Source organism: Petromyzon marinus, chromosome 59, assembly GCF_048934315.1.
Source record: "Petromyzon marinus isolate PM22_M1 ecotype Great Lakes invasive population chromosome 59, UKy_Petmar_22M1.pri1.0, whole genome shotgun sequence".
NCBI lineage: Eukaryota > Metazoa > Chordata > Hyperoartia > Petromyzontiformes > Petromyzontidae > Petromyzon > Petromyzon marinus.
Genome location: NC_133725.1, coordinates 541,417 through 568,607, shown reverse-complemented (window position 1 = coordinate 568,607; position 27,191 = coordinate 541,417). Strand labels below are relative to the sequence as shown.

Below are 27,191 nucleotides of genomic sequence, written 5' to 3'. Positions count from 1 at the left end.
GTGAGTCTTAGGTGAGTGTCGGTGAGTGTCGGTGAGTCCCGGCGAGCCGGTGAGTATTAGGTGAGTGTCAGTGATGCCCGGCGAGTCGGTGAGTCTTAGGTGAGTGTCGGTGAGTCGGTGAGTCTTAGGTGAGTGTCGGTGAGTGTCGGTGAGTGTCGGTGAGTCCCGGCGAGTCGTGTCGGCGCGTCTCCCCGCTCACCGACGATGACCTCCCACTTGGTGCCGCCCTGGGACACCTCGAAGGCGCTCCGCGTCTCGCTGAGCCCCACGCCGCCCACAAAGAAGACGATGAGGCGAGGGCCGCTGCGGTACTCAGAGGCGCCACGTGACTCGTGCCAGTGGCCGTAGCGCGAGCTGCGTGGACACAACCACGAACACCACCAACCACGAACACTACTACTACCAACCACTACTACTACCAACCACTACTACTACCAACCACTACTACTACCAACCACTACTACTACCACGAACACCACCACTACCAACCACGAACACTACTACTACCAACCACTACTACTACCAACCACTACTACTACCACGAACACCACCACTACCAACCACGAACACCACCACTACTACTACCAACCACTACTACTACCAACCACTACCAACCACGAACACCACCACTACCAACCACGAACACCACCACTACTACTACCAACCACTACTACCACTACCAACCACTACTACTACCAACCACTACCACTACTACTACCAACCACCACTACTACTACCAACCACCACTACTACTACCACGAACACCACCACTACCAACCACGAACACTACCAACCACGAACACTACTACCAACCACGAACACTACCACTACCAACAACTACTACAACCAACCACTACTACTACCACTACTACTACCAACCACGAGCACCACCACTACTACCAACCACTACCAACCACCACTACTACTACCAACCACTACCAACCACGAACACTACCACTACCAACAACTACTACAACCAACCACTACTACTACCACTACTACTACCAACCACGAGCACCACCACTACTACCAACCACTACCAACCACCACTACTACTACCAACCACTACCAACCACGAACACCACCACTACAAACAACTACTACAACCAACCACTACTACCACTGCCACTACTACTACCAACCACGAACACCACCACTACTACCAACCACTACCAACCACCACTACTACTACCAACAACTACTACAACCAACCACTACCAACCACCACTACTACTACCACTACTACTACTACTACCAACCACTACCAACCACGAACACTACCACTACCAACAACTACTACAACCAACCACTACCAACCACCACTACTACTACCACTACTACTACTACCAACCACTACCAACCACGAACACCACCACTACCAACCACTACTACTACTACCACTACTACTACCAACCACTACTACTACTACCACTACTACTACCACTACTACTACTACCAACCACTACTACTACCACTACCAACCACTACTACTACCAACCACGAACACTACCACTACCAACCACGAACACCACCACTACCAACCACTACTACTACTACCACTACTACTACCACTACTACTACTACCAACCACTACTACTACCACTACCAACCACTACTACTACCAACCACGAACACCACCACTACCAACCACGAACACCACCACTACCAACCACTACTACTACTACCAACCACTACTACTACCACTACCAACCACGAACACTACCAACCACGAACACCACCACTACTACTACCAACCACTACTACTACCACTACCAACCACTACCACTTCCAACCACTACCACTACTACCACCACTACTACTACCAACCACGAACACTTCCACTACCAACCACGAACACTACCACTACCAACCACTACTACTACCAACCACTACTACTACCACTACCAACCACTACCACTACCAACCACTACCACTACCAACCACGAACACCACCACTACCAACTACTACTACTACTACCAACCACTACTACTACCACTACCACTACCAACCACTACCACTACCAACCACGAACACTACCAACCACGAACACCACCACTACTACTACCAACCACTACTACTACCACTACCAACCACGAACACTATCACTACCAACCACTACTACTACCAACCACTACTACTACCACTACTACCACTACGACTACCAACCACGAACACTACCACTACCAACCACGAACACCACCACTACCAACCACTACCACTACTACCAACCACTACTACTACTACCAACCACTACTACTACCACTACCAACCACGAACACTACCAACCACTACCACTACCAACCACGAACACCACCACTACTACTACCAACCACTACTACTAGCAACCACTACTACTACCACTACCAACCACGAACACTATCAACCACTACCACTACTACTACCACTACCAACCACGAACACCACCACTACCACTACCAACCACGAACACTACCACTACTACTACCAACCACGAACACTACCACTACCACTACCAACCACTACTACTACCACTACCAACCACTACCAACCAATACCACTACCAACCACTACTACTACCACTACTACTACCAACCACTACTACTACTACTACCACTACTACTACCACTACCACTACCAACCACTACCAACCACTACCACTACCAACTACTGCCAACCACTACCAACCACTACCACTACCAACCACTACCACTACCAACTACTACCAACCACTACCACTACCAACCACGAACACTACCACTACCAACCACGAACACTACCACTACTACTACCATTACTACTACCAACCACTACCACTACCAACCACGACCACTACCACTACCAATCACTAACACTACCAACCACGAACACTACCAACCACTACCACTACTACTACCAACCACTACCACTACCAACCACTACCAACCACTACCACTACCAACCACTACCACTACCAACCACTACCACTACCAACCACGAACACTACCACTACTATTACCAACCACGAACACTACCACTACCAATCACTACTACTACCACTACTACTACCAACCACTACTGCTACTACTACCACTACCAACCACTACCAACCACTACCAACCACTACCACTACTACTACCACTACCAACCACTACTACTACCAACCACTACCAACCACTACCACGACCACTACCAACCACTACCACTACCAACCACGAACACTACCAACCACTACCAACCACTACCACTACCAACCACTACCACTACCAACCACTACTACTACCACTACCAACCACTACCACTACCAACCACGACCACTACCAACCACTACCACTACCAACCACTACCACTACCAACCACGAACACTACCACTACCAACCACTACTACTACCACTACTACTACCACTACCAACCACTACTACTACAACTACCAACCACTACCACTACCAACCACGAACACTACCACTACCACTACCAACCACTACCAACCACTACCAACCACTATCACTACCAACCACGACCACTACCAACCACTACCAACCACGACCAACCACTACCACTACCAACCACGACCACTACCACTACCAACCACTACCAACCACGACCACTACCACTACCAACCACTACCACTACCAACCACGACCACTACCAACCACGAACACTACCACTACCATCCACTACCACTACCATCCACTACCACTACCATCCACTACTACTACCAACCACTACCACTACCGACCAATACCAACCACTACCACTACCAACAACTACCACTACCAACAACGACCACTACCAACAACGACCACTACCAACCACGACCACTACCAACCACTACCACTACCATCCACTACTACTACCAACCACGACCACTACCAACCACTACCAACCACTACCACTACCAACCACTACAGACCACGATCAAGCACGACCACTACCAACCACTACCTACCACTACCGACAACGACCAACCACTACAGACTACTACCAACCACGACCAACACGTATTCACAACCATGCAACCAGTCAAGCATTCACGACCACACAGCCATGAGCATTCAACTGCAATGAACAACAACAACCACGCACTCACGAAACACATTACAACCACGGTCACAGCCACCACCACACAGACAGTTACAGACTGTTGGGGCAAGTGCTGCTCGTGAGTAGCACCTACGAAGGCCGGCACGGCGCGCTTTGTCTCACAGGTACTCATTTGAGGCCGAGTCGACTTAGGGGAGGCACGGGACCGGTTCAGACAATCGTTACCGGTGTTGGCCACGAGTGGGAATCGAATTCGGGTCACCGGGTTGGTAGCTCAGCGTAACGCTAACCACTACACTACCGCTCCCCACCACCACCACACGCAACCACAACAACACAACCACAACAACACAACCACAACAACACAACCACAACAACACAACCACAACAACACAACCACAACCACAACAACAACACAACCACAACAACCACAACAACACAACCACAACAACCACAACAACACAACCACAACAACACAACCACAACAACACAACCACAACAACAACACAACCACAACAACAACACAACCACAACAACACAACCACAACAACACAACCACAACAACACAACCACAACAACACAACCACAACAACCACAACAACACAACCACAACAACACAACCACAACAACCACAACCACACAACAACCACAACCACACAACAACACAACCACAACAACCACAACAACACAACCACAACAACCACAACAACACAACCACAACAACACAACCACAACAACCACAACCACACAACAACCACAACCACACAACCACACAACAACACAACAACACAACAACACAACCACAACAACCACACAACCATGCCGAACTGGCGGCGATGGCCACGCTGGTGGCGGCGAGGGGGGTGGTCACCTGACGGCCCCGGAGCCGCCCGAGGTCATAGGTCGCGTAGAGATGTAGGGCCACAGCTTCACGTCCAGCTTGTCGTCGATGGCGTCCTGCTCGCTCCGCGCAGGGCGCACGCGGCACCGGTTAACGCGCCGGCTCGCTCGTTCGCTCGCCTGCTCGCTCGCTCGCTCGCTCGTTCGCTCGCCTGCTCGCTCGCTCGACTATTTACCCGCCTATTCACTCGCATAGTCACCCGTACGCCCATTTGTTCGCTCGCCTATCCACTCACTCGCTCGCCTATTCACTTTGTTGCTCTCTTGCTCACCTGTTCACCTACCTGCTCACTCGCTCAATCTCTCGCTAACTCACCTATGCATTCACTCGCTCACCTACTCCCTCCCTTCATCACATATTCACACCCTCACCTATTAATTCGCTTGCTCACCCACCTGTTCACTCAAATCGCTCGCTCGCACCCGTTCACTATCTCCATCACTCACCTACTCGCTCACCTGTTCACCCATTGAGTCAGCCGCTTGCCTATTCACAACAACAATAATATTGTGTATGTCACCCTGAACCGCTCGATCCCTCGCTCACTCGCTCGAGAGGGTGAGTGAGCGAGCGGGAGGATGAACGAACGAGCGAGAGCGTGAGCAAGCGACAGGGTAAGTGAGCGAGCAGGAGGGTGAACGAACGAGCAGGAGAGTGAGCGAGTGAGAGGGCGAGCGAGAGCGTGAGCGAGCGAGAGGGTGAGTGAGCGAGCGGGAGGGTGAGTGAGCGAGAAGGTGAGCAAGCGACAGGGTAAGTGAGCGAGCGAGATAGTGGGCGAGCAAGCGAGAGGGTGAGCGAGCGGGCGAGCGAGCGAGAGGGTGAGCGAACGGGCGAACAAGCGAGAGGGCGAGCAAACGGGCAAACGAGAGAGCAGGCGAGCGAGCGAGCGAGCGGGCGGGCGGGCGGGCGGGCGAGCGAGCGGGCGGGCGGGCGAGCGGGCGGGCGGGCGGGCGGGCGGGCGAGCGAGCGGGCGGGCGAGCGGGCGAGCGGGCGGGCGAGCGGGCGAGCGGGCGGGCGAGCGAGCGGGCGGGCGGGCGAGCGGGCGAGAGGGCGAGCGAGCGAGAGGGCGGGCGAGAGGGCGAGCGAGCGAGAGGGCGAGCGAGAGGGCGAGCGAGCGGGCGAGCGAGAGGGCGAGCGAGCGGGCGAGAGGGCGAGCGAGCGAGCGGGCGAGAGGGCGAGCGAGAGGGCGAGCGAGAGGGCGAGCGAGAGGGCGAGCGAGAGGGCGAGAGGGCGAGCGAGCGAGAGGGCGAGCGAGCGGGCGGGCGAGCGAGAGGGCGAGCGAGAGAGAGGGCGAGCGAGAGAGAGGGCGAGAGAGAGGGTGGGCGGGCGAGCGAGCGAGAGAGGGTGAGCGAGCGAGAGGGTGAGCTGTAGGGTGGGTCTCACGACCGTGCGATGGAGGTGGCGATCACCTCCATGATGTCCTTGATGACGGGCACCCAGCGAGACAGCTGGTATGTCTTCTCGCCCACGCGCTCCTTGCGGTCCGGCTGCTTCTTGCGGCGCGCGGACGTCTGCACACACGCCGGTGAGTACACAGGTGAGTACACAGGTGAGTACACAGGTGAGTACACAGGTGAGTACACAGGTGAGTACACAGGTGAGTACACAGGTGAGACACACACAGGTAAGTACACAGGCGAGTACACAGGTAAGACATGCACAGGTGAGTACACAGGTGAGTACACAGGTGAGTGGAGTCACGGTGTAGCGGTGTGGCGGTGTGGCGGTGGCACCTCGGCGATGACGGGCACGCCGTAGTGCGCCAAGGCGGTGATGATGTCGGCATCCTCCGAGGGGATCTTGGCGTGGTCGATCAACCTCTGCAGGTTCTCGTCGGTGATCCCTGCACGCGCCGGCACCGCACGCAAAGGTCCCCCGTGTAGCCTCGGCAGACCGCCGGGGCAAGTGCCGCCGGCGAGCGGCACTTGCCAAGGCCGGCGCGGCGGCGGCGCGCGAGGGGAGCGGCGGGTGGCCGGCGCCGCCGCGCCCGGCCGCCTTTGTCTCCCCGGTGGCGGCGTTTGCTCCGCACCGCACCGCCGGGTGCTCATTTGAGGCCGAGTCGACCTAGAGGAGGTCCGGGGCCCGGTCGAGATAATCGTCGCCGGCGTCGGTGGCCGTGAGCGGGCACCGACCTCGGGGCCCTGCCGGGTTCGTAGGGCGGCGTCGCGCCAACCGCTGAGCGGCACCGCGCACCACGTGGTCGGTGAATCGGTGAGCGAGTGAGCGGGTGGGTCAACGGGTGGGCGAGCGGGTAAATGAAATGGCCTCAAAGTGCACCTAGCATGGCACAAGCACCACGGTGACGTCATTGCCACTTAGTGGTGAACGGCGGTTGTTGTTGTTGTTGTTGTTGAATGAATTAGTGAATGAGTGAGTAGCCAGTGGGTGAGTGAATTAGTTAATCAATGAGTAATTGAGTGGGTGATTGAGTGAGTGGGTGAGTGAGTGAATGAGTGAGCGAGCGAGCGGTCGAGCAGTTGGGTGAGTGAGTGTGTGAGTGAGCAAGTCGGCGACCATATGAACGAGTGGACGCACGTGCAAGTGCGTGAGCGAGTCAGTGAGCAAGCGAGCGGGCGAGTGAGTGGGTGAGTGAGCGAGCAGATGAGCGAGCGAATAAGTGAGTGAGTGAGCGAGCGGGTGAGCAAGCGGATGAGCGAGCGAGTAGGTGATTGAGTGGGCGAGCGGATGAGCAAACGGATGAGTGAGCGAGTAGGTGATTGAGCGAGTGAGCGAGTAGGTGATTGAGCGAGTGAGCGAGTAGGTGAGTGAGTAGGTGATTGAGTGATTGAGCGGGTGAGCGAGCGAGTAGGTGATTGAGCGAGTGAGTGAGTAGGTGATTGAGCGAGTGAGCGAGTAGGTGATTGAGCGAGTGAGCGAGTAGGTGATTGAGCGAGTGAGCGAGTAGGTGAGCGAGCGAGTGAGCGAGTAGGTGAGCGAGTAGGTGATTGAGCGAGTGAGCGAGTAGGTGAGCGAGCGAGTGAGCGAGTAGGTGAGCGAGTAGGTGATTGAGCGAGTGAGCGAGTAGGTGAGTGAGTGGGCGAGCGAGCGGGCGGGCGTGCGGGCGGGCGGGCAGGTTGCACCGTTCTTGAGCAGCACGTAGAGGCAGATGACGCGAATCTTGTCCAGGGTGCTGACGTTCTCGTCCAGCAGGATGGGCACGGTGATGCGCATCGGATCCTTCACCTTCTCCCCCTCCGCGTCCAGCCCCGTCGCCAGGTCCTGCACTCGTACACACACACACACAGATAAAGGTCCCCCGTGTAGCGCTCGCACGCCGGCGGGGCAAGTGCTGTAGGCGAAGTGCGCCTGCGAAGGCCGTCACGGCACACCAGGGGGTGGGTGGCCGGCACCGCGCCCGGCCGCCTTTGTCTCCCCCAATGGCGAAGTTTGCTGCACACCGCCACCAGGTAGTCATTTGAGGCTGAGTCGACCTAGGGGAGGCCCATGACCGGTTGGAATATTTGTCACTGTTGTTGGCCGTGAGCGGGAATGGAACTCTGGTAGCACTAACCACTACGCCACCGCTCCCCACACCCACAGTGACACACACACACGGTGTATCACACACACACGGAGTGACACACACACACGGAGTGACACACACACACACGGTGTATCACACACACACGGAGTGACACACACACACGGAGTGACACACACACACACGGTGTATCACACACACACGGAGTGACACACACACACACGGGGTGACACACACACACACGGTGTATCACACACACACACGGAGTGACACACACACACACGGAGTAACACACACACACGGTGTATCACACACACACGGAGGGACACACACACACGGAGTGACACACACACAGTGTATCACACACACACACACGGAGTGACACACACACACACACACGGAGTGACACACACACAGTGTATCACACACACACGGAGTGACACACACACACACACGGAGTGACACACACACACACACACGGAGTGACACACACACGGTGTATCACACACACACAGAGTGACACACACACACACACGGAGTGACACACACACGGTGTATCACACACACACACGGAGTGACACACACACGGAGTGACACACACACACACGGAGTAACACACACACACACGGTGTATCACACACACACACACGGAGTGACACACACACACGGAGTGACACACACACACACGGTGTATCACACACACGGTGTATCACACACACACACACACGGAGTGACACACACACACACACGGAGTGACACACACACACGGAGTGACACACACACGGAGTGACACACACACACACGGAGTAACACACACACACACACGGTGTATCACACACACACGGAGTGACACACACACACGGAGTGACACACACACACACGGTGTATCACACACACACGGAGTGACACACACACACACGGGGTGACACACACACACACGGTGTATCACACACACACACGGAGTGACACACACACACACACACGGAGTAACACACACACACGGTGTATCACACACACACGGAGTGACACACACACACGGAGTGACACACACACAGTGTATCACACACACACACGGAGTGACACACACACACACACGGAGTGACACACACACAGTGTATCACACACACACGGAGTGACACACACACACACACGGAGTGACACACACACACACGGAGTGACACACACACGGTGTATCACACACACACAGAGTGACACACACACACACGGAGTGACACACACACGGTGTATCACACACACACACACACGGAGTGACACACACACGGAGTGACACACACACACACGGAGTAACACACACACACACGGTGTATCACACACACACACACGGAGTGACACACACACACGGAGTGACACACACACACACGGTGTATCACACACCCGGTGTATCACACACACACACACGGAGTGACACACACACACGGAGTGACACACACACACGGAGTGACACACACACGGAGTGACACACACACACACGGAGTAACACACACACACACGGTGTATCACACACACACGGAGTGACACACACACACGGAGTGACACACACACACGGTGTATCACACACACACACATGGAGTGACACACACACACACACGGGGTGACACACACACGGAGTGACACACACACACACGGAGTGACACACACGGACACGTGCGTGTGAGTGCGTGTGTGTGAGAGTGTGTGTGTGTTGCTGAGGAGATGGAGTCTGCCTCAGTGGCCCGCGATCACAAATCTCCATTTAACTCCATCAAAAAAGTAACCTGCAGCGCCACACCTATTACCATCATTAGGGGAAAAAAACGGTGATCCAATCTCCGACCCCCAGGAACAGGTTTGCAGATTTGCTGAGCATTTCTGTGAGGTCCTGGGGGAGGGAAATCCCTCAGCCAGGAAAACATCGTGGCACAAAGTGAGGATGACCCTGCTGAGGCTGCGGTGCCTCAAATATTGGAAGAAGTTACCCCCTGTGAGTGGCTGGTTGAGGTGCCATCTGTTGAGGAAATACTGAAGGCGATCCGGAGTCTGAAACCAAGAAAGGCACCGGGTAGAGATGATCTCCCAAACGAAATGCTGAGGGAGGGTGGCGTTTGTGCACAGACTGCCCTATATGACATCATAACAACAGTCTGGACCACTGGACGGGTTCCGCAGGATTGGAAGGATGCCCTGGTGGTTCCCCTCTTTAAGAAGGGGGACCGCACAGACTGTAACAACTACAGGGGCATTTCACTCCTCAGTGTGCCGGGAAAGGTCCTGGCAAGGATTATTCAGCATCGCCTTGCCAGGTACGCTGAGGAGAGGCTTGCGGAGCCCCAATGCGGTTTCAGGAAAGGGCGGTCCTGCACAGATGCCATATTTTCTGTCCGTCTGCTACAGCAGAGGTGTAGGGAATTCCAACAAGACCTACATCTCTGCTTTATTGACCTGGTCAAGGCCTATGATACCATCAGTAGGCCTGGGCTCTGGGTTGTTCTTCGTGCTTTTGGAGTCCCTAACCCTCTGCTCATGATCATTAAGGACCTTCATGATGGTGAGCGGGCCTGGGTAAAACTACGTGGTCGGGAGTCAGAGCCATTCCCTGTACACCTTGGGGCGCGACAGAGATGTCCTCTGGCTCCCACATTATGTAACATCTATTTTGACCACGTAGTTCGTGAAGCCTTCAATGGCTGTACCGGGGGAATCTCCATTTGGTACAGCTACAATGGGAGGCTGATCGATGCCCGGGTGCGGTCAAGGGATGGCTCCCTATTGCTCAACCACGTTATGTATGCCGATGATTTGGTAATAGCTGCTCATTCAGAGGAGGAGTTGGAGACGCTGCTGCTGAGACTGGAGCGTGCCACTAAGAGATGGGGCTTTACCATCAGCCCCACCAAAACTAAGCACCTGCCTGGGTATTTTGTACCATCGGACACTCCACCCCCACAACTCCCAATCGGTGATGGGGCAGTTGCGGAGAGAGTGGAAAGTTTCCCATATCTGGGCAGTGTGCTTACGACCGGCTCCAGTTTAACAGCAGAGGTCTCACTCCGAATCAGTCGAGTGGCAATATCTTTTCATCGGTTGCGTAACGCTGTGTGGAAGCTACCTGGTCTGTCGCTCCGCACTAAGCTTCAGGTCTTCTCGGCCACGGTCATTCCCTCCCTTCTCTATGCTTGCGAAACGTGGACCCCCCTAATGGAGCATCATCGCCGGTTAGAAACATTTAGGCTAGCCTGCCTACGATCCATCCTGGGTTTAACCAGGTTGGATTGTGTGAGGAGCTCACAAATCCTTGAAAGATCTGGGCATGGTCCCATCGGTGAGCTCCTCCGGCAGGCAAGGCTGCGTTGGCTGGGTCATGTAGCCCGCATTCCCAGCCACTGCATGCCAAAACAGCTTTTGTTCGGCCGGATCGAGGGGCAAGACGGGCGCGGCACGGGCTAGAGAAGAGATGGAGTGATGTGGTACAGGAGGACGTGGAGCTGAGTGGACTTGCTGATGACTGGTACCAGCGGTGTCAAGATCGGCCTCTGTGGAGGAGGCTCATGAAGGACGCTACTGGGCAGTTGGAGGCAGTCGCCCTCCAACAACAACGGAGGGCGGAGGAGCGACGCTCACAACAACGAGCGGAGCACCGGGTGGCTAAAGCACAGCAGGTTGGCAGGTTGGCACAGTAGGGGGCATCAGCCAGTCATCTCAGTCATCTCAGTCAGTCGACCTGTGGCACTTGGGTCTGCCCTGTGACCTGCCAGCGGGCGTTCGACACTTCACGTGGCCTCAAGGTGCACATGGCCTGGCACAAGCGTCGTGGTGACGTCACCGCCACTTAGTGGCGAATAGCGGTTGTTGTTGTTGTTGTGTGTGAGTGTGTGTGAGTGTGTGTGTGTGAGTGTGTGTGTGTGTCACGGTGTGTGTGAGTGTGTGTGTCACTGTGAGTGTGTGAGTGTGTGTGAGTGTGTGAGTGTGTGTGAGTGTGTGTGAGTGTGTGAGTGTGAGTGATTGTGTGTGTGAGTGTGTGTGAGTGTGTGTGTCACTGTGTGTGTGTGAGTGTGTGAGAGTGTGAGTGAGTGTGTGTGTCACTGTGTGTGTGTGTCACCTGCTCCACGCGGCACAGCTTGTCGGCACCCTCCTGGTACATGCGCATGCAGTCCTCGGCCAGGTGCAGGTGCGTCGAGTACTGGGCACAAAGACAAAGGCCCCCGTGTAGCCCACACACACCGCCGGGGCAAGTGCCGTGAGCGGGCGGCAAGCGCCTACGGAGGCTGCCGCCGTGGCGCGCGGAGGGGTGGGGGGGTGGGGGGGTGGGGGGGGGTGGTGGGGTGGTGGGGGGGGGTGGTGGGGTGGTGGGGGGGGGTGGTGGGGGGGGGTGGTGGGGTGGTGGGGGGGCGTGGTGGGGGGGGGGTGGTGGTGGGGGGGGTGGGGGGGTGGTGGGGGGGGTGGGGGGTGGGGGGGTGGGCAGCAGCATGCCTGGCCGCCTCCCCGCTGGCGATGTTTACGATGCACCACCACCCGCTACTCATTTGAGGCCGAGTAGACCTAGGGGAGTCCCGGGACCTGTCGAGATCATCGTCAGCGGTGTTGGTGGTCGTGAGCGGGAATCGAACCCCGGGTTGGCCGGGTCGGTAGCACGGGCGGTGGTAATGGTCACGTGGTGGTGCAGGTTGATGGTGGTGGTGGTCATGTAGTGGTGTTGGTTGCTGGTAGTGCAGGTCGTGGTTGTGGTGGTGGTCGTGGTGTTTGGTTGTGGTGGTTGTGGTGGTAGTTGTGGTGATGGTTGTGGTGGGTTGTGGTGGCGGTCGTGGTGTTTGGTTGTGGTGGTGTGGTGGTGGTTGTGGTGATGGTTGTGGTGGTAGTGGTGGTGGTGGGGATGGTTGTGGTGGTGTAGGTGGTGGTTGTGGTGGTTGTGGTGGTGGTGGAGATAGTTGTGGTGATGTAGGTGGTGGTTGTGGTGGTGGGGATGGTTGTGGTGATGTAGGTGGTGGTTGTGGTGGTGGTGGGTATGGTTGTGGTGGTGTAGGTGGTGGTTGTGGTGGTTGTGGTGGTGGGGATGGTTGTGGTGGTGTAGGTGGTGGTTGTGGTGGTTGTGATGGTGGTGGGGATGGTTGTGGTGGTTGTTGTGGTGGTGGGGATGGTTGTGGTGGTTGTGGTAGTAGTGGTGGTGGTTGTGGTGGAGATGGTTGTGGTGGTGTAGGTGGTGGTTGTGGTGGTTGTGGTGGTGATGGTTGTGGTGGTCGTAGTGGTGGTGGGAATGGTTGTGGTGGTTGTGGTAGTAGTGGTGGTGGTTGTGGTCATTGTGGTTGTGGTGGGGATGGTTGTGGTGGTTGTAGTAGTGGTGGTGGTAGTGGTGGTGGTTGTGGTGGTTGTAGTGGTGGTGGTGGTTGTGGTGGGGATGGTTGTGTTGTTGTGGTGGGGATGATTGTGGTGGTTGTAGTAGTGGTGGTGGTTGTGGTGGTTGTAGTGGTGGTGGTAGTGGTGGTTGTAGTGGTGGTGGTGGTTGTGGTGGGGATGGTTGTGGTGGTTGTGGTGGTTGTAGTGGTGGTTGTGGTTGTGGTAATGGTGGTGGTTGTGGTGGTTGTAGTGGTGGTTGTGGTGGTTGTAGTGGTAGTGGTGGTAGTGGTGGTGGTGGTTGAGGTGGTGGTAGTGGTGGTTGTGGTGGTTGTAGTGGTGGTGGTGGTTGTAGTGGTGGTGGTGGTTGTGGTGGGGATGGTTGTGGTGGTGGTTGTGGTGGTTGCAGTGGTGGTTGTAGTGGTGGTTGTAGTGGTAGTGGTGGTGGTTGTGGTGGTGGTTGTGGTAGTGGTGGTGGTTGTGGTGGTTGTAGTGGTGGTGGTGGTTGTGGTGGTGGTGGTTGTGGTGGGGATGGTTGTGGTGGTTGTGGTGGTTGGAGTGGTGGTTGTAGTGGTGGTGGTTGTGGTGGTGGTAGTGGTGGTGGTTGTAGTGGTGGTGGTAGTGGTGGTTGTGGTGGTGGTGGTTGTAGTGGTGGTGGTGGTTGTGGTGGTTGTAGTGGTGGTTGTGGTGGTTGTAGTGGTAGTGGTGGTAGTGGTGGTAGTGGTTGTGGTGGTGGTAGTGGTGGTGGTTGTGGTGGTTGTAGTGGTGGGGATGGTTGTGGTGGTGGTTGTGGTGGTTGTAGTGGTGGTTGTAGTGGTGGTGGTTGTGGTGGTGGTTGTAGTGGTGGTTGTGGTGGTGGTTGTGGTGGTTGTAGTGGTAGTGGTGGTTGTGGTGGTGGTTGTGGTGGTGGTTGTGGTGGTGGTGGTTGTGGTAGTGGTGGTGGTTGTGGTGGTTGGAGTGGTGGTGGTTGTGGTGGTGGTAGTAGTTGTAGTGGTTGTAGTGGTGGTGGTAGTGGTGGTTGTGGTGGTGGTTGTGGTGGTTGTAGTGGTAGTGTTGGTGGTTGTGGTGGTTGTAGTGGTGGTTGTGGTGGTTGTAGTGGTACTGGTGGTGGTGGTTGTGGTGGTGGTAGTGGTTGTGGAGGTTGTAGTGGTGGTGGTGGTTGTAGTGGTGGTGGTGGTTGTGGTGGGGATGGTTGTGGTGGTGGTTGTGGTGGTTGTAGTGGTGGTTGTAGTGGTGGTGGTTGTGGTGGTGGTTGTAGTGGTGGTGGTGGTGGTTGTGGTGGTTGTAGTGGTAGTGGTGGTTGTGGTGGTAGTGGTGGTGGTTGTGGTGGTTGGAGTGGTGGTTGTAGTGGTGGTGGTTGTGGTGGTGGTGGTTGTAGTGGTTGTAGTGGTGGTGGTAGTGGTGGTTGTGGTGGTGGTTGTGGTTGTTGTAGTGGTAGTGGTGGTGGTTGTGGTGGTTGTAGTGGTGGTTGTGGTGGTTGTAGTGGTAGTGGTGGTAGTGGTGGTGGTGGTTGTGGTGGTGGTAGTGGTGGTGGTTGTGGTGGTTGTGGTGGTTGTAGTGGTGGTTGTGGTGGGGATGGTTGTGGTGGTGGTTGTGGTGGTTGTAGTGGTGGTTGTAGTGGTTGTGGTGGTGGTTGTAGTGGTGGTGGTTGTGGTGGTTGTAGTGGTAGTGGTGGTTGTGGTGGTGGTGGTTGTGGTGGTGGTGGTTGTGGTTGTGGTGGTTGTGGTGGTTGTAGTGGTGGTGGTGGTTGTGGTGGTGGTTGTGGTGGTTGTGGTGGGGAATGGTTGTGTTGGTTGTGGTGGTTGGAGTGGTGGTTGTAGTGGTGGTGGTTGTGGTGGTGGTGGTGGTTGTAGTGGTTGTAGTGGTGGTGGTAGTGGTGGTTGTGGTGGTGGTTGTGGTGGTTGCAGTGGTGGTGGTGGGTGTGGTGGTTGTAGTGGTGGTGGTGGTTGTGGTGGTTGGAGCGGTGGGGATGGTTGTGGTGGTTGTGGTGGTTGGAGTGGTGGTTGTAGTGGTGGTGGTTGTGGTGGTGGTAGTGGTGGTGGTTGTAGTGGTTGTAGTGGTGGTGGTAGTGGTGGTTGCGGTGGTTGTGGTGGTGGTTGTGGTGGTTGTAGTGGTTGTGGTGGTTGTAGTGGTAGTGGTGGTGGTGGTTGTGGTCACCTTGCTCAGCTCCTTCTGGTACTGTGGCATCTTCTTGAGCATCTGAGACAGGTCGCGTATCGTGGTCTGTGGGGGGCACGGGGCGTGGGGGGCACGGGGCGTGGGGGGCACGGCCGTCAGTGGTGGCGGTGGTGACGACGGTGGTGGTCATGGTGGTGATGGTGGTGATGATGATGGTGGTGATTGTGATGATGGTGGTGAAGATGGCGGTGATGATGGTGATGGTGGTGATAGTGATGGTGATGGCGGTGATGATGCTGATGGTGGTGATAATGGCGGTGATGATGGTGGTGATAATGGCGGTGATGATGGTGGCGATAGTGGTGATGGTGGTTCTGGTGGTGGTGGTGGTGATGGCGGTGGTGATGGTGATGATGGCGGTGGTGATGGTGGTGATGGTGCTGCACACCTTTTCTCCGGATGAAGCCATCTTCTTGTTGGTGGAAAACTCCTTCAGTGAGCGAGTCACCTCCCTGGAGATAACATCATCACCACCATCATCACCATCATCACCATCACCACCATCATCACCACCATCATCACCACCATCATCACCACCATCATCATCACCAGACACCATCAACACCATCATCACCATCATTACCATCACCACCATCACCACCATCATCACCACCATCACCATCATCACCACCATCATCACCACCATCATCATCACCAGACACCATCACCACCATCATCACCATCACCACCATCATCACCACCATCATCACCACCATCAGCATCATCATCACCAGACACCATCACCATCATCATCACCAGACACCATCACCACCATCATCACCAGACACCATCACCATCACCATCACGACCACCATCACGACCACCATCACCAGACACCACCACCATCACGACCACCATCACGACCACCATCACCACCACCATCACCACCATCATCACCATCATCATCACCAAAAACACCATCATCACCACCACCATCACCATCACCTTCACCATCACGACCACCATCACCACCACCATCACCACCACCTTCACCATCACCACCACCATCATCACCATCACCATCACCAGACACCATCACGACCATCACGACCACCATCGCGACCACCATCACCACCACCATCATCATCACCATCATCACCAGACACCATCACCATCACCTTCACCATCACGACCACCATCACCACCACCATCACCACCACCTTCACCATCACCACCACCATCATCACCATCACCATCACCAGACACCATCACGACCATCACGACCACCATCGCGACCACAATCACCACCACCATCACCACCACCACCATTATCACCATCATCACTGCCATCACCACCACCATCATCACCGCCATCACCACCACCATCACCACCATCATCACTATCATCACAAGCAGAGGTGTCCCAGTGAGTACCATCACTATCAACACCATGGTGCTGATGGTGTTGGTGGTGGTGATGGTGTTGATGGTGTTGATGGTGGTGATGGTGTTGATGGTGGTGATGGTGTTGGTGGTGATGGTGTTGGTGGTGATGGTGTTGGTGGTGTTGATGGTGTTGATGGTGGTGATGGTGATGATGGTGTTGATGGTGATGGTGTTGATGGTGTTGATGGTGATGGTGTTGGTGGTGATGTTGTTGATGTTGATGGTGTTGATGGTGTTGATGGTGTTGATGGTGATGGTGTTGATGGTGTTGGTGGTGTTGATGGTGGTGTTGGTGGTGATGGTGTTGATGGTGTTGGTGGTGTTGATGGTGTTGATGGTGATGGTGTTGATGGTGATGGTGTTGGTGGTGATGTTGTTGATGTTGATGGTGTTGATGGTGTTGATGGTGGTGATGGTGTTGATGGTGATGGTGGTGTTGATGTTGTTGATGTTGATGGTGTTGATGGTACTCACTGCGACACTTCTGCGATGTGTTTGTGTCGGAGTGACGCCCACAGCTCATCGTCCTCGTCCAGGGGAACCTCCTTGGTCTTCGTCTCTCCCTGCCCCGTCGTCTCGTACCTGGAACACGACACACACACAGGTGAGATACACAGGTGAGACACACACACGGGTGAGACACACACACGGGTGAGACACACACACAGGTGAGACACAGGTGAGGCACACACACAGGTGAGACACACACAGGTGAGACACACAGGTGAGATACACACACAGGTGAGATACACAGGTGAGACACACACACAGGTGAGACACACACACAGGTGAGACACACACACAGGTGAGACACAGGTGAGGCACAGGTGAGGCACACACACAGGTGAGACACACACACAGGTGAGACACAGGTGAGGCACAGGTGAGACACACAGGTGAGGCACACACACACAGGTGAGACACACAGGTGAGACACACAGGTGAGGCACACACACAGGTGAGACACAGGTGAGACACACACAGGTGAGACACACACAGGTGAGGCACAGGTGAGACACACACACAGGTGAGACACAGGTGAGGCAGAGGTGAGACACACACACAGGTGAGACACACACAGGTGAGACACAGGTGAGGCACAGGTGAGACACACACACAGGTGAGACACACAGGTGAGCCCCACACAGGTGAGACACACAGGTGACAAACACACACACAGGTGAGACACACACAGGTGATAACCCACACAGGTGAGATGCACACACAGGTGAGACACACAGGTGAGACACACACAGGTGAGACACACACAGGTGAGACACAGGTGAGACACACACAGGTGAGACACACACAGGTGAGACAGGTGAGACACACACAGGTGAGACACACACAGGTGAGCCCCACACAGGTGAGACACAGAGGTGACAAACACACACACAGGTGAGACACACACAGGTGATAACCCACACAGGTGAGACGCACACACAGGTGAGACACACAGGTGAGACACACACAGGTGAGACACACACAGGTGAGACACAGGTGAGACAAGCAGGTGAGAGACACAGGTGAGACACACACAGGTGAGACACACACAGGTGAGACACACACACACAGGTGAGACAGGTGAGACACACACAGGTGAGACACAGGTGAGACACACACAGGTGAGACACACACAGGTGAGACACACACAGGTGAGACACAGGTGAGACACACACAGGTGAGACAGGTGAGACACACACACAGGTGAGACACAGGTGAGACACACACAGGTGAGACACACACAGGTGAGACAGGTGAGACACACAGGTGAGACAGGTGAGACAGGTGAGACACACACACAGGTGAGACACAGGTGAGACACACACAGGTGAGACAGGTGAGACAGGTGAGACATACACAGGTGAGACACACACAGGTGAGACAGGTAAGACACACACACAGGTGAGACACACACACAGCTGAGACACAGGTGAGACACACACAGGTGAGACAGGTGAGACACACACACAGGTGAGACACACACACAGGTGAGACACAGGTGAGACACACACAGGTGAGACAGGTGAGACACACAGGTGAGACAGGTGAGACATACACAGGTGAGACACACACAGGTGAGACAGGTGAGACACACACAGGTGAGACACACACAGGTGAGACACAGGTGAGACACACACAGGTGAGACACAGGTGAGACACACACAGGTGAGACAGGTAAGACACACACACAGGTGAGACACAGGTGAGACACAGGTGAGCCCCACACAGGTGAGACACACACAGGTGAGACACACACAGGTGAGACACAGGTGAGACACACACAGGTGAGACACACACAGGTGAGACAGGTGAGACACACAGGTGAGACAGGTGAGACAGGTGAGACATACACAGGTGAGACACACACAGGTGAGACAGGTAAGACACACACACAGGTGAGACACAGGTGAGACACAGGTGAGACACACACAGGTGAGACACAGGTGAGACACACACAGGTGAGACAGGTAAGACACACACACAGGTGAGACACAGGTGAGACACAGGTGAGCCCCACACAGGTGAGACACACACAGGTGAGACACAGGTGAGACACAGGTGAGCCCCACACAGGTGAGACACACACAGGTGAGACACACACAGGTGAGACACAGGTGAGACACACACAGGTGAGACACACACAGGTGAGACAGGTGAGACACACAGGTGAGACAGGTGAGACAGGTGAGACATACACAGGTGAGACACACACAGGTGAGACAGGTAAGATACACACACAGGTGAGACACAGGTGAGACACACACAGGTGAGACACAGGTGAGACACAGGTGAGCCCCACACAGGTGAGACACACACAGGTGAGACACACACAGGTGAGACACACACAGGTGAGACACACACAGGTGAGACAACTGAACACGGACTGACAAACACAATCACCTTCCCCTAACCCTCTGATGTCTGCCCTTTAACCCTCCGCCCTCCCTGCCCTCTACCACCCCCTCACCCCCCGCCCCCCGCCCCCAGCCCCCCCGCCCCCCCGCCCCCCACTTGTAGACGTCGTTCTCGACGGGCAGCAGGTCGTAGGCCATGGCCTGGAAGGTCAGCTCGTGCACCAGCGGCGACACCAGGTCCACACCGCGGTCCACGATCAGCAGCTGCGAGCGAGCCTTGTCCGGGCCCTGGGGTCAGGCACGGGGGTCAGGCACGGGGGTCGCCGCGGGGTCACCGCGGGGTCACCGCGGGGTCGCCGCGGGGTTCGGCCGGTCGGCAGAGGCCAGCGGAGGGGTCGCGGTTCGAGGTGGCCGGGGCCTCGGGGGAGGGGAATTGGGGTTGGCGGGTCACGGTGAACGAGGGGGTCGTACAAGGTCACGGGGTCGTGCGGGGCTAAGCGTGGCCTAGTAGCGGTGGGTGCGCGGGTGGGTGAGTTGGTGAGCGGGTGAGTGGGCGAGTGGGTGAGCGGGTGGGTAGGTGAGTTGATGAGCGGGTGTGCAGGTAAGCGGGTGGGTGAGTGGGTGAGCGGGGGAGTTGGTGAGCGGGTGTGCAGGTAAGCGGGTGAGCGGGTGGGTGAGTGGGTGAGCATGTGAGCGGGTGAGTGGGTAAGCGGGTGGGTGAGTAAGCGTGCGGGTGGGTGAGTAAGCGTGCGAGTTGGTGAGCGGGCGTGCAGGTAAGCGGGTGGGTGGGCGCGTGAGTGGGTGTGCGGGTCAGTGGGTGAGCGGGTAAGCAGGTGTGTGGGTAAGCGTGTGAGTGGGTGAGTGGGTGAGCTGGTGAGCGGGTGAGTGGGTAAGCGGGTGTGTGGGTGAGCGTGTGAGTGGGTGAGTTGGTGAGCGGGTGAGTGGGTAAGCGGGTAAGCGGGTGTGTGGGTAAGCGTGTGAGTGGGTGAGCGGGTGAGCGGGTGAGTGGGTGAGCGGGTGAGTGGGTGAGCGGTGAGTGGGCGAGTTGGTGAGTCGGTGAGCAGGTGAGCGGGTGAGCGAGTTCACCTCGCCCATGGTGGGGTCGTCGGCCTTATAGGCGTTGAGTTTGTCCTGAACCAGCTGAGCGAGCAGCCCATTGGGGGGGAACTCCCTGCGCACGCACAGCACGTACAGAGTACACGCAGAGTACACGCAGAGTACACGCAGAGTACACGCACAGCACGTACAGAGTACACGCAGAGTACACGCACAGCACGTACAGAGTACACGCAGAGTACACGCACAGTACACGCACAGCACGTACAGAGTACACGCAGAGTACACGCAGAGTACACGTACAGAGTACACGCAGAGTACACGCAGAGTACACGCACAGTACACGCACAGCACACACACAGCACGTACAGAGTACACGCAGAGTACACGCACAGTACACGCACAGCACGTACAGAGTACACGCAGAGTACACGCACAGCACGTACAGAGTACACGCACAGCACGTACAGAGTACACGCACAGTACACGCAGAGTACACGCACAGCACACGCACAGTACACGCACAGCACGTACAGAGTACACGCACAGTACACGCACAGCACGTACAGAGTACACGCACAGTACATGCACAGTACACGCACAGCACACGCACAGTACACGCACAGTACACGCAGAGTACACGCACAGCACGTACAGAGTACACGCAGAGTACACGCAGAGTACACGCACAGCACGTACAGAGTACACGCAGAGTACACGCACAGCACGTACAGAGTACACGCACAGCACGTACAGAGTACATGCACAGTTCACGCAGAGTACACGCACAGCACACGCACAGTACACGCACAGTCGGTGAGTGGAGCGGTGAGTGGAGCGGTGAGTAGGTGAGCGAGTCGGTGAGTGAGTAGGTGAGTGAGTCGGTGAGGGGTCGGTGAGTGGGTCGGTGAGTGAGTCGGTGAGTGGAGCGGTGAGTGGAGTAGGTGAGTGAGTAGTTGATTGAGTCGGTGAGTGGAGCGGTGAACGAGTCGGTGAGTGGAGCGGTGAACGAGTCGGTGAGTGGAGCGGTGAGTGGAGCGGTGAGTGGAGCGGTGAGTGAGTCGGTGAGTGAGTCGGTGAGTGAGTCGGTGAGCGTAGCGGTGAGCGAGTCGGTGAGTGAGTCGGTGAGCGAGTAGGTGAGTGAGTCGGTGAGCGTAGCGGTGAGTGAGTCGGTGAGTGGGTCGGTGAGTGGAGTGGTGAGTGAGTCGGTGAGTAGAGCGGTGAGTGGAGTAGGTGAGTGAGTAGGTGAGTGAGTCGGTGAGCGTAGCGGTGAGTGAGTCGGTGAGCGAGTCGGTGAGCGAGTCGGTGAGTGAGTTGGTGAGTGGAGCGGTGAGTGGAGTAGGTGAGTGAGTCGGTGAGCGAGTCGGTGAGCGAGTCGGTGAGCGAGTCGGTGAGCGAGTCGGTGAGTGAGTCGGTGAGCGAGTCGGTGAGCGAGTCGGTGAGCGAGTTGGTGAGTGAGTTGGTGAGTGAGTCGGTGAGCGAGTCGGTGAGCGAGTCGGTGAGTGAGTCGGTGAGCGAGTCGGTGAGCGAGTCGGTGAGTGAGTCGGTGAGCGAGTCGGTGAGTGAGTCGGTGAGTGAGTCGGTGAGCGAGTCGGTGAGTGAGTTGGTGAGCGAGTCGGTGAGTGAGTCGGTGAGCGAGTTGGTGAGCGAGTCGGTGAGTGAGTTGGTGAGCGAGTCGGTGAGTGAGTCGGTGAGCGAGTCGGTGAGCGAGTCGGTGAGTACCCGCGGTAGCGGACGGCTGGGTACTCCTTGAGGGTGGTGCACAGTGTGGCGATCTGCTCCGCCATGCGCTCCATGGCTCGGTTGCGCTCGCTGGCGCGGTGCGGACTGTACACCACCTGCGTCGCCTCCACAAAGTCCAGCAGGAACACCTGGCACCAACAACAACAACCACAACAACAACAACAACCACAACGTCAACCACAACAAGTCCAGCAGGAACACTTGGCACCAACAACAACAACAACAACCACAACAACCACAACAACAACCACAACGTCAACCACAACAAGTCCAGCAGGAACACTTGGCACCAACAACAACAACAACAACCACAACAACCACAACAACAACCACAACGTCAACCACAACAAGTCCAGCAGGAACACCTGGCACCAACAACAACAACCACAACAACAACAACAACCACAACGTCAACCACAACAAGTCCAGCAGGAACACTTGGCACCAACAACAACCACAACAACAACAACAACCACAACAACCACAACGTCAACCACAAGTCCAGCAGGAACATCTGGCACCACCACCAACAACAACAACAACCACAACAACCACAATAACCACAACGTCAACCACCACAACTGATGCAACCACAATCACAGCCACCACCAACCACAACCGCAACATCAACCACTACAACAACATCACAACAACCACCATGACATCAAACTACGAGTCCACAACCAGAGTGACCGGAGTGACCGGTGAGAGGGTGGTGAGTGAGTGAGTGGTGAGTGAGAGAGTGGTGAGTGAGAGGGTGGTGAGTGAGAGAGTGGTGAGTGAGTGAGTGGTGAGTGAGAGAGTGGTGAGTGAGAGGGTGGTGAGTGAGAGGGTGGTGAGTGAGAGGGTGGTGAGTGAGTGGTGAGTGAGAGGGTGGTGAGTGAGAAAGTGGTGAGTGAGAAGGTGGTGAGTGAGAGGGTGGTGAGTGAGTGGGTGGTGAGTGAGAGGGTGGTGAGTGAGTGAGTGAGTGGTGAGTGAGTGAGTGGTGAGTGAGAGGGTGGTGAGTGAGTGGTGAGTGAGTGGTGAGTGAGAGGGTGGTGAGTGAGAGGGTGGTGAGTGAGTGAGTGGTGAGTGAGTGAGTGAGTGGTGAGAGAGTGGTGAGTGAGTGAGTGGTGAGTGAGAGGGTGGTGAGTGAGAGGGTGGTGAGTGAGAGGGTGGTGAGTGAGTGGTGAGTGAGAGAATGGTGAGTGAGAGGGTGATGAGTGAGTGGTGAGTGAGTGGGTGGTGAGTGAGAAAGTGGTGAGTGAGAGAGTGGTGAGTGAGAGAGTGGTGAGTGAGAGGGTGGTGAGTGAGAGGGTGGTGAGTGAGTGGTGAGTGAGTGAGTGGTGAGTGAGAGAGTGGTGAGTGGGTGGTGAGTGAGAGGGTGGTGAGTGAGAGAGTGGTGAGTGAGAGAGTGGTGAGTGAGGGCGTGGTGATTGAGAGGGTGGTGACTGAGAGGGTGGTGAGTGAGGGGGTGGTGTGTGAGAGGGTGGTGAGTGAGAGGGTGGTGAGTGAGAGGGTGGTGATTGAGAGGGTGGTGAGTGAGAGGGTGGTGAGTGAGAGGGTGGTGAGTGAGGGGGTGGTGAGTGAGTGAGTGCTGAGTGAGAGGGTGGTGAGTGAGAGGGTGGTGAGTGAGTGAGTGGTGAGTGAGAGGGTGTTGAGTGAGTGAGTGGTGAGTGAGAGGGTGTTGAGTGAGTGAGTGGTGAGTGAGAGGGTGTTGAGTGAGTGAGTGGTGAGTGAGAGGGTGGTGAATGAGGGGGTGGTGAGCGAGGGGGTGGTGAGTGAGAGGGTGGTGAGTGAGAGGGTGGTGAGTGAAGGGGTGGTGAGTGAGAGGGTGGTGAGTGAGAGAGTGGTGAGTGAGGGGGTGGTGAGTGAGAGGGTGGTGAGCGAGGGGGTGGTGAGCGAGGGGGTGGTGAGTAAGAGGGTGGTGAGCGAGGGGGTGGTGAGTGAGTGGTGAGTGAGAGGGTGGTGAGTGATGAGTGAGTGAGTGGTGAGTGAATGAGTGAGTGGTGAGTGAGTGAGTGGTGAGTGAGAGGGTGGTGAGTGAGAGAGTGGTGAGTGAGAGAGTGGTGAGCGAGAGGGTGGTGAGCGAGGGGGTGGTGAGTGAGAGGGTGGTGACTGAGAGGGTGGTGAGCGAGGGGGTGGTGAGTGAGTGAGTGGTGAGTGAGTGAGTGAGTGGTGAGAGAGTGAGTGGTGAGCGAGGGGGTGGTGAGCGAGGGGGTGGTGAGCGAGGGGGTGGTGAGCGAGGGGGTGGTGAGTGAGGGGGTGGTGAGCGAGGGGGTGGTGAGTGAGTGGTGAGTGAGAGGGTGTTGAGTGAGTGGTGAGTGAGTGAGTGGTGAGCGAGTGAGTGAGTGGTGAGTGAGTGGGTGGTGAGTGAGAGAGTGGTGAGTGAGAGGGTGGTGAGTGAGAGGGTGGTGAGTGAGTGAGTGGTGAGTGAGAGGGTGGTGAGTGAGAGAGTGGTGAGTGAGAGGGTGGTGAGTGAGAGGGTGGTGAGTGAGTGAGTGAGTGGTGAGTGAGTGAGTGGTGAGCGAGTGAGTGAGTGGTGAGTGAGAGGGTGGTGAGTGAGAGAGTGGTGAGTGAGAGGGTGGTGAGTGAGAGGGTGGTGAGTGAGTGAGTGGTGAGTGAGAGGGTGGTGAGTGAGAGAGTGGTGAGTGAGAGGGTGGTGAGTGAGAGGGTGGTGAGTGAGTGAGTGGTGAGTGAGAGAGTGGTGAGTGAGAGGGCGGTGAGTGAGAGGGTGATGAGTGAGTGAGTGAGTGGTGAGTGAGTGAGTGAGTGGTGAGTGAGAGAGTGGTGAGTGAGAGGGTGGTGAGCGAGGGGGTGGTGAGTGAAAGGGTGGTGAGCGAGGGGGTGGTGAGTGAGTGAGTGGTGAGTGAGTGGTGAGTGAGAGGGTGCTGACCGAGGGGGTGGTGGGTGAGGGGGTGGTGAGTGACAGGGTGGTGAGTGAGTGGGTGGTGAGTGAGAGAGTGGTGAGTGAGTGAGTGGTGAGTGAGTGGGTGGTGAGAGAGAGAGTGGTGATTGAGTGGTGAGTGAGATGGTGGTGAGTGAGTGAGTGGTGAGTGAGTGGTGAGTGAGTGGTGAGTGAGTGAGTGAGTGGTGAGTGAGACGTTGGTGAGTGAGTGAGAGCGTGGTGAGTGAGAGAGTGGTGAGTGAGAGGGTGGTGAGTGAGTGGTGAGTGAGTGGTGCGAGAGTGAGTGGTGAGTGAGGGTGGTGAGTGAGGGGTGGTGAGCGAGGGGGTGGTGAGTGAGGGGGTGGTGAGTGAGTGAGTGGTGAGTGAGAGGGTGGTGAGTGAGTGAGTGAGTGGTGAGTGAGAGGGTGTTGATTGAGTGAGTGGTGAGTGAGAGAGTGGTGAGTGAGTGAGTGGTAATTGAGTGGTGAGTGAGAGGGTGGTGAGCGAGGGGGTGGTGAGCGAGGGCGTGGTGAGCGAGTGAGTGGTGAGTGAGAGGGTGGTGAGTGAGAGGGTGTTGAGTGAGTGGTGAGTGAGTGGTGAGTGAGTGGTGAGTGAGTGGTCAGTGAGCGAGTGGTGAGCGAGAGGGTGGTGAGTGAGAGGGTGGTGAGTGAGAGGGTGGTGAGTGAGGGGGTGGTGATTGAGAGGGTGGTGAGTGAGTGGTGAGCGAGAGGGTGGTGAGTGAGAGGGTGGTGAGTGAGTGGTGAGCGAGAGGGTGGTGAGTGAGAGGGTGGTGAGTGAGAGAGAGGTGAGTGAGGGGGTGGTGAGTGAGTGAGTGGTGACTGAGAGAGTGCTGAGTGAGAGGGTGGTGAGTGAGTGAGTGCTGAGTGAGAGGGTGGTGAGTGAGTGAGTGGTGAGAGGGTGGTGAGTGAGTGAGTGGTGAGTGAGTGAGTGGTGAGTAAGTGGTGAGTGAGTGGTGAGTGAGTGAGTGGTGAGTGAGTGGTGAGTGAGAGGGTGGTGAGTGAGTGAGTGGTGAGCGAGGGGGTGGTGAGCGAGGGGGTGGTGAGTGAGTGGTGAGTGGTGAGTGAGAGGGTGGTGAGTGAGTGATGAGTGAGACGTTGGTGAGTGAGTGAGAGAGTGGTGAGTGAGTGAGTGAGTGGTGAGTGAGTGGTGAGTGAGTGGTGAGCAAGTGGTGAGTGAGAGAGTGGTGAGTGAGTGATTGGTGAGTGAGTGGTGAGTGAGTGGTGAGTGAGAGAGTGGTGAATGAGACGTTGGTGAGCGAGGGGGTGGTGAGTGAGTGGTGAGTGAGTGAGTGGTGAGTGAGTGGTGAGTGAGTGGTGAGTGAGACGTTGGTGAGTGAGTGAGAGAGTGGTGAGTGAGTGAGTGAGTGGTGAGTGAGT

The 27,191-nt window shown here is 56.1% G+C and overlaps 1 protein-coding gene across 2 annotated transcripts in view; it reads right to left on the bottom strand.

Annotated features, from left to right (window-relative positions):
* LOC116955337 (syntaxin-binding protein 1-like) overlaps window positions 1-27,191 on the bottom strand; it is a 58,262-nt gene that overhangs the window by 5,293 nt on the left and 25,778 nt on the right. For both annotated transcript variants that reach the window (XM_076052965.1, XM_032976359.2), the window contains 12 exons: window positions 22,908-23,056; window positions 21,216-21,300; window positions 20,287-20,417; window positions 17,746-17,853; window positions 16,274-16,337; window positions 15,865-15,930; window positions 12,479-12,559; window positions 7,982-8,120; window positions 6,635-6,744; window positions 6,311-6,412; window positions 4,872-4,957; window positions 200-354 (listed from right to left, as the gene is read on the bottom strand). In XM_076052965.1, coding sequence (XP_075909080.1) covers window positions 200-354; window positions 4,872-4,957; window positions 6,311-6,412; window positions 6,635-6,744; window positions 7,982-8,120; window positions 12,479-12,559; window positions 15,865-15,930; window positions 16,274-16,337; window positions 17,746-17,853; window positions 20,287-20,417; window positions 21,216-21,300; window positions 22,908-23,056 — 1,276 coding nt within the window. The remainder of the gene's footprint in view (window positions 1-199; window positions 355-4,871; window positions 4,958-6,310; window positions 6,413-6,634; window positions 6,745-7,981; window positions 8,121-12,478; window positions 12,560-15,864; window positions 15,931-16,273; window positions 16,338-17,745; window positions 17,854-20,286; window positions 20,418-21,215; window positions 21,301-22,907; window positions 23,057-27,191) is intronic.